Source organism: Ostrea edulis, chromosome 2, assembly GCF_947568905.1.
Source record: "Ostrea edulis chromosome 2, xbOstEdul1.1, whole genome shotgun sequence".
Lineage (NCBI taxonomy): Eukaryota > Metazoa > Mollusca > Bivalvia > Ostreida > Ostreidae > Ostrea > Ostrea edulis.
The window spans coordinates 44432257-44448011 of NC_079165.1; the positions used below are offsets into that span (position 1 = coordinate 44432257).

At 34.3% G+C, this 15755-nt stretch overlaps 1 protein-coding gene across 27 annotated transcripts in view; it reads left to right on the plus strand.

Annotated features, from left to right (window-relative positions):
• Positions 1–15755, plus strand: part of LOC125679448 (roundabout homolog 1-like) — an 89258-nt gene that overhangs the window by 42834 nt on the left and 30669 nt on the right. For 21 of the 27 annotated variants that reach the window (XM_056154139.1, XM_056154137.1, XM_056154153.1 and 18 more), the window contains one exon: positions 5638–5747. In XM_056154139.1, the coding sequence (XP_056010114.1) occupies positions 5690–5747 (58 nt within the window). In that variant the 5' untranslated portion in view covers positions 5638–5689. Of the gene's footprint in view, positions 1–2915; positions 3058–4007; positions 4134–5637; positions 5748–15755 lie in introns of those variants that run through there. The other 6 variants (XM_056154147.1, XM_056154142.1, XM_056154146.1 and 3 more) reach the window with 6 other exon arrangements.

Sequence of the window (15755 nt, forward strand, 5' to 3'; positions counted from 1 at the left end):
TTAATTAACCAAAGATTTCTTAGGACTCTGAATCAGTCAATTGCATTGATTCATTTTCATGCAACAAGTCTGAAAGTTCAGAGATTGAAGATTGTGAGTGAGAATTATAAACCGTGTCTCTCTTCAGGTAACAGAAGTTTTGTGTATTTTTACTAGTGGGGATTTTTTTTGGGGGGAGGGGGGTGATAGCAAAAAAAAGCAACAGTTGGCTAGGGAAACATGGCAGCCATGTGTGTAAACAGAATTCCCTACCAGCCTCCACTAGCAGGAGTTATGATTATCTGTTGTACCAAAGAATGTGCATGTAACTGCTGTCTAATTACAGAAGTATCCAGAGAGGTGTTTTTACACTCTAAATTGGTGTTTTTACCAGGTTTTTAACACATGCCTTTTTTTTGGTATGATTTTCAGAGAGAAAATTTTGAGAGGGGGCGAGTTGTAATCTAAACCTTTGAAGATGAGAAATGTGAGGCTTAGAGCATGTATAATTTATCTTGAGAGGGGGCTCACCTTCAGTTTCCAAAGAGGTGATGTTTTTTGTTGAAATGTGAGCTTGGCCAAGATTCCAGTTGACAGAAGCTCCCTAATGCATCTGATAGCAGGATATTGCAGACTGCCTGCAAAGCATGATTATCTCAGCTGATGACATATTCTATACATTGTTGTGTGCTAGCTATTGTTGAGAGAGGGGGATCCCAAGGGAGTCAGAACTATTGGACTTGAAGAAGGGTTAATCACAATCACATTTTGATGTGAAAGAATTGGTGTAGAGGCACCATCAAGGAATTTCCAGTATCTGGGTCAAGAGTGGTAATGCTGGGAGATGGTTTGGTTATAGGTAAATTTTATGTTGCCGAATAATTCGAATATGGTTGTCATTTACTGTGAGGCAAGAACTGTTAGGTAAGTGCATTTTTGAGAGATTTGAACTGCCAGGGATTATATTCAGAAAATGTGGTCATTCACTTCATTTTTTATAGGACGTGTGGTTTTGGAATGGTTTGACTCCCATCGTAAACATCTTTAGTGGGGTTACAACACATAAAATCAGTGTCAAGATAAAGTTTTATGATGAAGTAAAAGGCACCATGGCCTTATGTAATGTAGATGTACATAAACATTTTTGTGTTACTGTATTGACATTTCTGTGTCTGAAGGGTACAGTACTTGTAAAGGGTTATTGAACTAAACTAAAGAGCTAGAGTCATTGCCCAAATTTCCTAATGTGGAAATGATGGGACTTTGAAATTTGAGTGCCATATCTGTTCAAGAGGGATTGTCGGGCATATTATAACACAAGGCTTCTGTGAATTATGAAAAATTAAATAATGTACCACAAGCTTTGTGAAGGAATGATTTAAGTGGGAAATGATAGAACTTTAGATAAAAGATTTCCTTTTCCTGATTGGCACCCACATAACTAAGGACATAGCATTTAGATAGAAGTACCCAACCATAGAGATCATGGGTATACCATTTAAACTAGGTTTGTGTTCAGTAATCATTCATTAGATATTGGACCTGATAAAATTCAACAAAACTATGACAGTACAATTAGGTGTCTGTAAAGCAGTCTAATTGATAAATCAGTTTTGGTTCCTCTGTTTGGAGCATTATGTATGAATATTGCCAAAAATCCTTTGTTGATTATATTATGCTTAGTATGTTATTTTCACTTGTTTCTTGGACCCAAAACCTACTGTCCTTGCATGTCAAGATGATTAGTTATGATTTATACAGCAATTCAGTCTTCAAAATGGGATAACAACAGAAGTCTTGAGACAGCTGCTAGATACAATAGTTGTTCCCAATACAGCTTTTGTTCCAGGCGTATTATGTTTGACACTCCAACAAACAGGCTTTGTCTGGGAGAAAAAAATGTTTATGGCAATATTCCGCAGTCCAATACACTCTTTATATCTAAACACAATAGTAATTTGGTCTGCTGGATCTGTAATTTTAGGTCCGATTTCATTTTTTGAATGTCTAAAATGAGCCATCCATTTTTGGAAGCAACTTCATAATGCTCTTGCAACAGAAAGGGAGAAAATGCAACAGACCAGAATAGGACAGTCTCCTAGCTTAGTCAGGTGCTCTGCCATCTGAACTTTCCAGTCTCTAGGAATTGAAGTCTTCATTTGTTCAGAGAATAATTTTCTGATGATAATTTGGACAATAAATAATAATTAAGGAGGTATGCTACACCAGAGAAATTTGATGTAGATGAAAAGTGGAGGATGTGTACAACAATATTTTGAAGTTGAAAATTTTCAAATTTACTTTATTTTGTCAAAAAATACAGTTTTAGTAGAAGGTAATCTGAAAAAAATACAAAACCCCTGCTGGACTCGAACCTGCGACCTTCAGTTCAGCAGTCGGTATTCAAACCTACTGAGCTACTCGGCTAGGTATTTAAATGGAAAAGGAGAAGACAAATATTGCTGATATCGATTTTTTCATCCATGTTTTTAAAGGAAGTCAGCCATTATGACGATGTAGAGTACTACCTTAATCAGATATCCTTTGAAATTGTTGGCATCTATATAAGGAAATGAATTATATATATATCAGAAATTAATCATGTTTGTGAAGAACATGCTTTTGAGCAAATTCTTTGTCTGATTGGAGCATTATTGAAGTTTTTCCACACATTTCTTCATGTATGTGTATTACCTGCAATCAGGAAAGTTTTCTTTTTCTTGTGGTTTACAAGATGTAATTTAGCCTGCAACAACAATTGGATTAAATTAAGTCATTTTTCATTCCAAATACCCCTGGCTAAGATAGCCTGCAATTATCTGAGGAACATTAAGGGCACTAATCACCAAGTCTCTATATCAGACACGCACATGATAAATAAAATCACTTCCTCTAAAATGAAACCATTATACTTGTCATTTAATTGGAGGCAAACCATTTTTCTGGTGTAATCCTGCAATTTGTTGTATAACATTTAGAGGACCAGTTTTATACGAAGTGTGACACTGAAGTATATTTTGCCCAAACACATCTTGTGCTGTGTGCTGTACAGTAATTTGTCATGGAGTGTGAATGAGTGTAAGTGATTTGAATTGTTTTTTGAAAAAGTTGCAATTTTAGTAGAAATTGGAGTGGAAAGCAAAAATATTCTTTATGCCTCAGAGCAAGAAGGAGGTATATGAATGTGTTAACCTGATTGAAAAATTGTTATTTACCTTGGATGGACATTGCCATCATGGCATGGAAAGATGCAATGAAGGTTCATTGATTTATTTTGTGCAGTGATGGATAAAGACTGATTTTTGTCCTGAGAATAAGCTTCTAACCAGCTCATGTGATACACATGTGGACTGTTTAGTCTCATTTCAAACCCTTGGATATAAGGAATGGAAAAAAATGTTAGAGGTGAAGAAAAGCCAGAAGACTGTCGTTCTGTTGTTTAAAGTGAAATATTTTCATATCTCTACAGATATATTGATTAGCATGGCTCGATAATGTAAATCTAAATATTAACAATGGATCTTGGGAGAAACCAATAAATTTTGACACTTGCAGATAGAATTTGTCATGCAGAATAAATATTGGGTAAATCATCAGTACAGAGAATCTTAATCTAAATGATATGAACTGGCAGCAAATCTATTGAACACTGTATCTGTGAAAGGTAGACCTTGACAGGTAAAGGTGCTACCAGTCAAGTTAAGTTATTTCTTCTAAGACCCAATATAATGGGTTTCTTCGATAATGTTGTTTTCTCTCTTTCTCTTCAGAGTTTGACCTCCAGATAAGAAAGAAGGTTTTTATCCATTGTCAATTATTACTTCTGACAAGATTAATGTGGTCACTTACATTGTGAAATCATGTGTAGGCTCCAAAAAAGGTGTTGAGGAAGTAAATGTCATGCCTTGATGTTGCATGTGTGCTGTATGTTAATTTCCCATGGCACTCGATCATTGTTGCACCATGTTTTTTCATCTCTAATTTCCATTGCTAGTGCAGTATTCTTCGTTGTCTTTATCACAGGAGAAATCTTAAATGGTTCCGTCAAAGACTTGGTGTGCAGCTCCACCCAAATTGATGTGGAGCATGACTTTTGTGGAAGGTGTTCTGTTTACATAAGAATTCATGTTATGCAAATCATTATATATCTTTTGGTAAGAAACACAAGACTTGTACACTGCTAGAATTTACATGCAATTTTAATGGATCTATTTGGGAAAACAATTGCTTCATGTACTGGATTGCAAATCATAAACAGCAGTGCAGATCGAAAAACAATTCTTTCTTGTTTGCTATATATACATTTGCATGCAAGTACTCTGGAAATATTCCTTGTGCACCTGTGCAAATTGCAATTTATTTCAATGAATAATATTTCATGCACCTGTTCATAAGACATTGAATTTTCTAGGAATATATATGCACGATAATGAGTAGACTTTCATGCCTATCAGAATTTGGTCTGGTTTTTGGGTGGATTCTGGAAGAACGATACTGCAACAGCAGTAAAATGAGGGACAATAAATCTTGTTGGTTGGAAAATATTTTTTCCAGTTGATAGCAGAAGCACTTTTCTGAGATGCTCATCTTGAAAACAACTCTGCGACCACCCAAAGTACAAGGTCTCACTTCCTTTGCAAAGGATAGCTCCTGCATCAACATAGCTTTGAAGTAAATGTGAAATTTCAGTTTCTATGGCACCTACACTGTAATAAAAGATGGTGTCTTGTAAGATAAACATAATGTTGGTTTACATCATCTTTAGAGATTTTCTGAAGATTTATACATGGTGTAATTCATTTCTACAAGGATAGTTAACAAAGGTGCCGCAGGGTGCATCTTGTAGGTATTTTAATATATCCTATTTATAATGTGGAAGTGGTATTGTGGCGTCATCTTGGTGTCTATGTTATCCTGTGCCAAGTCGGTTCATAATTAAATCTTGAACAACAAAATATGGTGGTGGAATGTTTTTTCACAAATATTCATAGCTTTATGACAGGTATAAACATATTTTAATAGAATTTCATAACACTTTTGAACTTGTAGACAAAATCAGAGATGGTCCTATGTGATAAAAGCTCTTTTGCTGTCTTCTTGGCTTATAATAAACTGCACGCTTTCTAGTTCATTTCGTTCATTTTACTAAAAGGTATATGGCTGTGCCCCCATCAGATAAAAAGATCCCTTTGCTCGATTGCATAAATGCTTTTTCAAATTTACATGAGGTGTATAATATATGTTGTCACTTTTAGTTTATGGTCAGAGTTGATGAATTTTTCTGAATAGGTGATGAATTTTTGGGATTTTATGCTGTAAATTGAGATTTAACAGAACATTAAAAATCTATTAGGAATATGGGAACAATTTAGATTACATTCATATTCAAACAGTCCAGATCATTACTTTATTGATTAATGATTTAAGTTTATGAATTTTATATATCTCTAGGTATTACAATTCAGTATCGGGTTTGCATGATAGGAAAAATGCTTTCAATTTTGCATATTAATTGTGGATGTTAAATTTCTCTAACAGTAGACCTATTGAAGAGGAACCATTATCCTTTCCTGTGTGATAGCGCTCTCTTCATCAAAATTTGCATATCTGTTGTGTGAAGGTAATTTGAAAATAGTGTCATTTTCATGTTTTTTCCAGATCATGTAGAAGTTGAAGCAAAAGACAGCATGACAGAAGTTGACTATTGACAATGGTGGGTTGCACAGCCATTCTGATTGTCTTCATCACAGTCCAGACCATATGTCAAGGTGAGATCTATCCCTTTATCACCAAATTTGCCTTTGAAATGCATTTCACACCCAGGTCTGAAAAAATATTATGAGCAATTTGGCAGTGGAAACTTTGAAAATTGGCTGGACTAAAATCCTGGTTAGCCTTGTTCATCTGTTCATGGAGGATTTCAAAGAGCTCTTCAAAAATGGCTTTGAATGTCAATTTCCTTTGTACCAGTGATGAAATTTTTTCTAATCCCGTATTTCCATGTGGAGGGGATATTAAGTGTGCATTGATCATGATTACATTTTATTAAAAAAAAAAAAAAATGATGAATATGTTCATTGTAAAGGGGCTTGGATTGCAGAGGGTACCATGACTTGAGTTGACAGGTTTATATTGATGATCCACAAGATTTCAGACCTCTCTATTTCCTTTTATACAATGTTTACAAAGATTCCTCATTATAAATTGTAACCGATATTGTGCTATTATCAGAAACAGAAACCCATATCCATTGTTCAAAAACTATCAGTGGTGAGGAAGGTTAAGATGACAGGATATCAGTACATTGACTGTTTATAAAATTGTTACAAGGGGGAAATAATACTGTCAGGGGTTTTCAAAACTCCTAGATATCAGTACATTGGCTGTTTAATAAAATTGTTACAAAGGGAAATAATATTGTCAGGGGTTTTCAAAACTCCTGATTTGCCAAAGTGAAAAACTTCAGTACTGAACAGAGTTAGATCTGTGTCACTTAATTGTTTTAGATAGTTAAAATGAAAAAAACATGTTACTTCAAAGTTCAAAGCGATCTGAAGTATCCATCACGGAAGTCAGAATGGATATCTGATAAGGTTCGAATTAGATGTTCATTCAGGGAGTTTTTTCTTGTATAAAACTAGAGAATTTGATTTTCGTGTTGTTGGTTTTGTATTTTTGGAAGTGGAACTTAAGGGCAATTTAGAGCAAGGATTGGGGCTGACAAAATATCAAGATATCATAATAGTTAATTGCTGATAGTGATAGCTATTTCCTTTTGTTTGATAAAAAGATCTTGAGATAGATATAAGGTCTTTGTATAAATGACTTGTCAAAAGAGAATCAAATGGATGTGCCTTAGTGTGGAATGGTTAGCGTTTCATGCAATCATGATATGAACTTTGAAATTGACGAAAGTGTTCACCAATTCACATGTAAGATATCCGTGTATCTTTACATGTTCATCTTGAGCTGTAGAAATTAAAAGGTCCAGATTTAGTGTGATAAGCAATTATTAACAAACAAGAGATAAAATCAACTGCATGGGAATCTGTTGAAAGCAGAAAGTCATGGGAAAGTCATTGTTGACTGCTGATGTAAAAACTGCAGAAAAGTCTATCTGCTTGTGATAGTTTGAGCTGGAGGTGTTAGAGCAATTAATATACTGTCATCCTCAGAGTTAACCAAGCTAGATTATTTTTGATTGCAGTTTTTTTTTAAATTGCTACTAATCAGACAATTTAAAAAAAGACAATCTACCTGTTAATTAAAGTTAGACTTGTGAATTGGCTTGCTTGCATTGCAGTGTATTGCAAAAGTCAGATTATAATTAGATTGCATTAAAAATTGTCCACTTGACTGAGAGTATCTTACAATGTGGTTTGGTTTTTAGAGCATTATGAGGAATATCTTATTTTCCTTGAAATGATGGTGGGCATCGGACTTCGATCAAAATCAATGAATGGTAGGGTATTTTTGCTGATAGTGCATCAGGATCACATAGTGCAAGAAATTAAAGGAAAAAATCATCATTTCCCCCCAAATTCTTCTTGCTTTATCATGTGTTGTCAAAGAAGGTTTCTGGTTTTCTTCGTTCCTGTCAAAAGATGAATTCCTTTAAATTCTCTGACTTAAACATGTCAAATCTCAACTCTGCAGTTTTTGAGTAGACATTATGTGATAAGGATACCATTGGGGGGAAAAGAAAGAGCATTTTTGCACAGAAAAACTATACTGTATTAATTTGTTGATACATATTAACCTTTTCTTTTTGACCCAGATTACTTTGTTCTAATTCATTTCAGATATCATAGACCTAAAAACTTTCAAAAAAGTTGCATGCTTGTCATAAAAACATGAATGAATTTTTTTTTTAAAAGCCAGTATAATAAATACGTCATGCACATGTGCTCTTCCTAGGTGAGTTACTCCCATAAAACAATAGTAGATCATTTCCTGAGCCATCAAAAGACATTTGGAAGGTACTTAGGAATTTAATATCTGTGAATTTAGAGCATGACCTAACCTCTCATTTATATAATGTTCGCATTGACACACAACGTTGCAAGCTTTTTCACAGTCCCAAAAATTCTTTCAAGTTGAAAGCTGATGCCTATGCAGGGGTTATCATAACTGGCAATTAGATGGCCCAGATCAGAAGACAGGTTTCAGAGTTAATTGACGATAAGTATATAGATTATGAACAACCATAAAATTTTCTGTCACATGTACAAAAAGCCTATGTTGAGACCACCATAGAGACTATTATTGTAGACTTGTATTCCAGATGGCCCCAAATTAATTTATGTTGCACAGTGGTTGAAATTTTTTGAAACTTTAATTTAAAGACTTGGTAAGTGAATCATTTTTTGGAAAGATTGGATTTCATTGTGTATTATGGGTGACTTGTTTTATATTCATGCAGCAGTGAACAGGTGCAAGGGAACTGTTTACAACAAGCTAACCAAAGAACCAACCCTTTGCATTTTTTTTGTAAATGCATTTTAAATGAAAAATTATGCATAACCAACTGTTATTTCGTGTGGTCCCAACTTAATTGCAATTGGATATGCCAATTTCAAACCATAATTTTTCCAAAGTGGCATTTTCAACTTTTCACATTTTATAATTTAGTACATGCAGTTTTTTAAAAACACAATGACACTGATAGCGGTAATAGGTTCGCCATTTTAGCCATTTGAAAAGTTATTGATGATATTTTTTTGTATTTGCACAAAAGATGATTTCATTTATTCTATTATCCTGAAAGCCATATTTGACTGAGGTATGGCATAATCATGGGATAGGTAGCAGAGGTCATGAGAAATCTGGAGAGTTACCCCCTGTTTGCTTTAATAGTCTTTCATACTGCAGACATATTTGTCTGTATAAGGTGTTGGTTGCTACTATCAGTTACTGGAAAATATTTGGGTAGATTAATCCGTTGCATTGTTGTACTTTCTCATAAAGTTAATCTTGCTGTCATCTTTGTCATATACAACAGGTAAAGGATACCGTAGATGTGTTTTTTGGACATCAAAATAAAATGAATCCGCACATGGGGTGACTTCTGTCATGGCTTATTATATGATTTTACAAGGCCCGGGCTTTCTATGGTGAAAATACTGAATTATTCATTTCATGTAGAAGATTATTTTTGTGGAATATGGTAGAACAAGAAAACAAATCTTTTTACATTATATCTTTTATTACCTTTCATGGTAGCTAGCCCTATTTGTTTTTTTGTTTTTTTAAATGAAACCTGTCGTTTCTTGTTGGGTTAGCAAAGCACATGTTTTAAAGAGATTTTCTGGTGATAAACTGGATTGTGCATTACGACAGTTGATTATCTTGATGAAAGGTTCAGATTATTACACAGATACTCTTTCTTTTGCTTGAACTAGATTGTAATTCTTTGGTGACAAATGTCAAGGGTGAGTTATGTAGAGTCACTGAATCATGTATAGGACTTGGAAAGATTTATGGACTATTTCACATTTTAATTCAACTAGGGGTGTCGTGTTGACCCTTCAATGGCCTTGATTACAGGCAATTAGCTGTGAAGACTATTGGTGAAATTACTTTGTTTCTTAGAGATGGAGATATGGAAATATTTGTTTGAAATGCGAATTATCCCAGCAGAAAAGTTTGTTAGAATGAATGCTTAATAACTGTGCTGAGGGTCACAATTATCAGATATTTGAACAAGTTTTTCACACGATTTCCAAGAAGATGACTCTTCTATTAACAAACAAAGTAAGTTTTACAGTCACTTCAAATCGACTTAACCCGCATATTGAGATTAGTGGATAAACACAAGCTCCCTTTCAACTGAAAGTCAGCAAATTAAAAAAAATTGAACAAGATTTTGTGATCTTTAGAATATTTGAGTGTGCTTATCAAAATGTACACAAGCGTGTTTAATTCAAGAATGGTTTCGATGATACACAGGATTCTATATGTGTCGCCTGACTTAAAAGAACCTGATGTTATTGATATAGCCTAATATTGGATGTCTCGTTATGTCTGTTTGAACTGTGACGATCTGGCATGATGACTTCTTTATAATTCTATGTCATGGTATATTCTGACTTTGGTACTTGTTTGCTGACTTCTTTATAATTCTATGTCATGGTATATTCTGACCTTGGTACTTGTTTGCTGACTTCTTTATAATTCTATGTCATGGTATATTCTGACTTTGGTACTTGTTTGCAATCTTGTTTTTTGATGGGAGAAAAAGATAGCATTTATCTCTGACAGTTTTTTAAAATGACACCTTGCAGGTGTAATACACAAGTCTTGTCAATAGGTTTACTTTGATTATTATGACATTCCTTTTTTTGTGTTCCATCGAGCTTAAGTTTGCCATCTTTGATTCCAACTACAACTTATTTGATGTCGGCATTAGTTATGAATCATACATCATGCTTTTCCTAGTCATCAAAATAGAAGTTTCCCAATTAAGTTTGATTAAAAACAAAATTTTATGATCTCAGATTCCTTGGCTGAATGATAAAAACCTTTTTCTTATTTTGAATTGGCACTTACGTTGAAGTTAGAGTGCATTCTCAAGATTTGATCAGAGATAGAAAATAACATCGTATTTCAAGACTATCTGTTTTGAATGGAAAAATCTTGTATTCAGTCCCAGCAGAGCAGTGAGAAATATAATACTACCTCTCTTTTCTGCCTGTCTGTCAGTAAAAGTGGAAATGCTTCATCAACTGTGGAAATGCTTCATCAACTGTGGAGAGAAGGAAGTATTCCGTCCCTATAGGAGCTCAAGTAATACAAAAAAGTTATCAGGTTCTGTTTAATTAATAGCACCAAATAATGGTCCAGTAGAGAGATCCAATACCCCAAGATGATCAAGGATGAAAGAGTGGGGGAGAATGTGTGATAACCAGTGATAATGGTTAATTATAAACACTGCACTGATGTGTCTGGAATGACCACTGCACTAAGGGGGCACCAAATCACACTGTATTTGATATTGTTTAAATGTAACAATGAAGATAATGGACATGATGAGTGACATGACATGGCAAGAACAATGGATTAATTTTATTCAAAAGCTTCACAAACTGTTACAAATCGACAGCTCAGCCAATCACATCCCTTTTGTGAACCTTGTCAGAAAGACAGTGGTCTGCTAACCCCCTATGTGCAACAGATGGTTTTCTTTTAGATATATCAGTATACACATTCTGATTGTTGTAAATATTAGTGTTACTTGAAGAGGAATAGTTAAATAAAGGTTATAGCCAGGCATTTTCCCTGTCTCTTTGATGTTACAGTATTCAGTTTTTACTTTTGATTCAGTAGATCAGAGTTAGTAAGGTTTATGGGCAGCTGACGAGGAAAGAGGTAGTTTATGTTATTATAAAAACACAATGGTATTGTGTGCTGGTTATTAGAGTTTCGGATAATTCAGTGCAGAATGTATATCAGTTGTATTATTGTCATTCAGAGCATTTAAAAGTAATCTGAAGTATTACAGTGGTATGATATAATCCCCTTTTATCAAGTGAAGACTAAGTTCTATATTGTATATAGGCCTTAATTATCTCAGCATGGTTTCCTTATAAATGCAGACACAAAGGTCTACCTCCAATCACACTAGGTGGAAGTGATTTGTCACCAGAAAATTTCTGACTTCTCTACTCTGAGTGCTCAGCAGATTATGAGAGCAAACAACTTGATTGATCTCTGGTGCCGAAATTCCTTCTCAATATATCCCAAGAGAGGATTTCCAGCAAGTTTCTTTTCAGAACATGTTTTTGTCAAGCCTTGTTGATTTGAGACCATGTAAGATTGTAGTCAGATAGGATTCCATATTGCACATCAATTCTTCATGCAAGACATAAATTTTAAATAAATTTTAATTGCTTCATGTTTTGTTTCCTTGTTTAAAAGTGCAATGCACATCTACAGATCAGCAGACCACAACAAGTCCATAATGTGTTGGAAGCCTTTGATACCACCTTCTGAGGATATTTGATCAAATAACTATTTTTCATGTCTATTGATGCCCGCTGGTTTTTTCCTCATTTGTTGAACAAAAGAGGAAATGAAACATACAGATATGCTCAATATAGTTCCTACAGATTCCTCAACTGTAAAAAGAAAAAAATACATTGTTGATCCAATTATTATTAGCTCAGTCCATTTATTCCATTGTTTGCCCTGCAGGAAAAGTGATGTAGCTGGCACCAGCACAGCAATAAAATGTAGTTGTAATGCAACCTGGCACAGGTAAAATTCTCAATCCAGACCTTAAGGATATATTAAATGAAGAGCAAATGGGAGCATGTGATGTTTTGCATCTCATTGGTTTTAAAAAATCAGTATGGTGGGTCACAAGTTAATTAGGAAAAGTGATATTGCCATCAGTTAATCAATTAAAAAGATAATGGAAAGGAATTTCTGTTTTAAAAAACAACTTTAAATGGTATGCTGATGGAAGTTACACCCTCTCCTAACTTTAAATGGTATGCTGATGGAAGTTACACCCTCTCCTTTGGCTTCAGCCTGGTAAACTAAAAGGAAATGCTTTTTTCTCTCCTGTTATGTTTTATAGTGAATAAAGTACAGGTGTATTTCTAATGCAGGATTAATTGTATAAAAACTCCAGTTTTAACGCTCGGTTACTAAATCAAGAACTTATTTGTTTTAAATTTTCACATAATTGTTGCTAGAAATGACAGGCTATGAGAAACCTTGTTCGTGATGATGCACTTGGAGAGTAATTAGTGAAATGATGGTTTGGTTGGGTTTTTTTTAGATGGAGATGAGGTAGAACACAAAGCTTTTACTATCTGTTCTTTGCTGATAAATGTACAATAAAGGAGATTATTTAGATTGGGAGTTTTAAAACCTCACTGTAAAATCTGTCCTCTTTAACCACAACACTTTAAATCGTACACCTGACGATTTACCCATCATTACCCAGCATTAGATGACCACAGAGGTGATAAATGATGGCTATCTTCATTGTTAGAGGTAGCCAGGCAGACATGCAGCTACTGACTAGAGGAGTGGAGGAAGACATTTCAGTACTTGGCATATAATTATGATGTAATGGGTCTATTCAGCTCAAATGACTTCATTGAATCATAAGTCCCATTTCATCTTCCGAATCAAGAAAGTGTAATAATAAATCTAATATCCCATTGAAAGTTGGTCCTCAAATCTTTTACAAAAAGGAGCAAATTAAACCTCCCCCTTTAATTTAGACTAGGGTGATATATACATGGGAATAAAGAGACTGCATTGCAATGTGATATGAATAGAGGTTTACATGATATATGTTGCATACTCATAGTTTGATATCCAAATACTTTTGATTTCTCAAAAAAGAATATTTTGATCATGCCAAGGATATTGTATCTTAAGAATTATTTGCAGTTTTACATTCTTTTGTCAATTTTCGGCTTTAATCATGCAAACAACGTGATTCACGATTGTGAGGGTGACATATTTTTAGTAGCTTTGACCACACAATGCTTTTGAAGTTTGAAGAGGACATTTGTTACATTAGAGTCTTTCATCTTGCATGCCACTTAATACATAATACAGGTCAGTGCTTTAAATCTTTCCCAACAGTAGGTGAACATATGTGTGATTTGTTGATGGGATGCACATGCTTGTAGGTGTATATCATGTTATATAGAAACAAAAAATATCATCCAAACTTGACATAGAATATAATTACACACATTTGGGCATAGAAAATGTTACGATGTATTAGGCAACAGGGCCTTGTTACCCCCTTCATTGTAAGGAAACAAAACCCGTAATCAAGCTGGGATTATAATGTAATGACTTTTTGCATGGATGGTTTATAACAGGATTGTGAAACTAAGTGAGATAATTATGAAGAACAGGAGTAAATGCTATTTTTTTTTTAGACCCAGGGGGTGTCAAATAGTTTTGACCACCCAGACTTTTTAAAGCACTCAGCTGGTTAAAACTTCTCCAGGCTTCCTCTGTTGCAAGGAGGAAGGGCCTGTTTGTGCAGGGTGATTTAAGCTGTGACTTAATAAGACATATTCTTTCTCTCTATGTGTTTAATACTTCTGCTACAGTGCTTAAATTTCATGTTATTAGGTGTCCATAAAGTTTCTGATCAAAGCCCATTTCTGTTTCAAGACTAGGACATATGACACCCAAAGTATGCTGCAATGAACTCTGGGATACTCCCAAGTGGTTTTGTTTCCAGTCTCTACTTTTGATTTAGGGCAATGAAAAATTCATGAGTTAACTCTCTGCATGGAAAAAGAAGATTAAAATCGGTTTTAGGGGAAACAACAGAGAAATCTGAAACATATATGGACAGTATTTCTTCTCCGTGTTGCTTTAGGAGATTATTATGTTGTTTCATAAATCTTGTCATAGCCTTCGCTGTTGTCAATCTGTTAGATTTTCTAATAAATTTGGAAGTGGTTGAAGAAAATTTTGACATGAAAACAATGTTTATATAAAGTTCCAAATTTACTGAAATGATAAAATGATGTTAGGATGTTGGTTGAAAAATGGCTGGAATGTTACAGAAATACCCATGTATTGTAATTAACATTGTATCATGATTTGGTTAGATGATGTATGTTTTTGCACCTCACAGATTTTTAAAGGGAGGCTTAGTCGAGCAAAGAAAGCAGAAACTTGTTCCATTGTGGATAGAAATTAAAGTTGCTCAAGCATCGATGGCAAGATTTGGTTATGAGCCATCATTAGGAAATTGCTGTTGCCTTAATGATGTTTGAACATGCAAATTTTCGTTGATTTTGTAATGAAGTTCTGGGCATGTGGTAGGTATATTTTCCATGCGATTTGTGTATCTTTTCATATTTCTCCAGCGTAATGTTCCACCTATGTGCAAACAGTTGCGGTACATCAAAGGCAGTAATGTTGGATTATGTTTTATGCTCCATTTCAAAATTGTAATATGATATTTTGTAATTGACTTTTAATTCAATAAGAAGGCAAATATATCATCATTATTGCTAATATAGGGCAATGTGTGCTTCAGTTTCTAATACATTAAGTAACCAATTTTATTTGAAAGAGATAAATAAATTATTTCTCAATAACTTCTGATGTATTTATTCTTTGCTGTAAGGTTCAGACACAGAATTCATCTAATGTTTATTGCATGGAGAAAGAATTTAAGAGTTCAGCAACAAAAAAATGCTTGCCAAAATGATATCAGCTTTCTGAAAAGTGAGTGCCACCTTCTGAAAATCTGTTGAGAAAATTGCCAAAGAAATGACAAAATGAATGGTCATATGAAATGCTCCTTGTCTTCTGTCTTCATGTCTGCTCTTCAATTGCAGCTGTCTCTGTCAGTAGATGCAGTGTTTCAGTGAAAGCATATTTGAAAGAAATATATAAAGTAGAAGGGTGCACAATTGGTAGAAACCTGAAACAGTATCACTTTAATGCCTCTTCACTCTCGAACAAGAAGGATATATCATAATTGGGTTTGCCTGGAGTCATCTTTAGTTCTATTTCTGCAACAAGATTCAAGGCTTGGAGTACCAGTTGTATAAGTACATGAGTGGTTGATCAAACAGTAGCCAATTTACTCCTTACAAGAACAAAGGGCTCTACTTGTTTAGGGGGTAATCTTATTGTACATATTAACAGCTGCAAATGGCATACATTAATTGAATTTCTTCACACTAATGTCTTAAACTCTTTTTTGCATAGATGCAAAGCATGCACTTGATCAATAAATGCTACAAAGAGGCTGTAAATTTAGAGAATTCCTACAA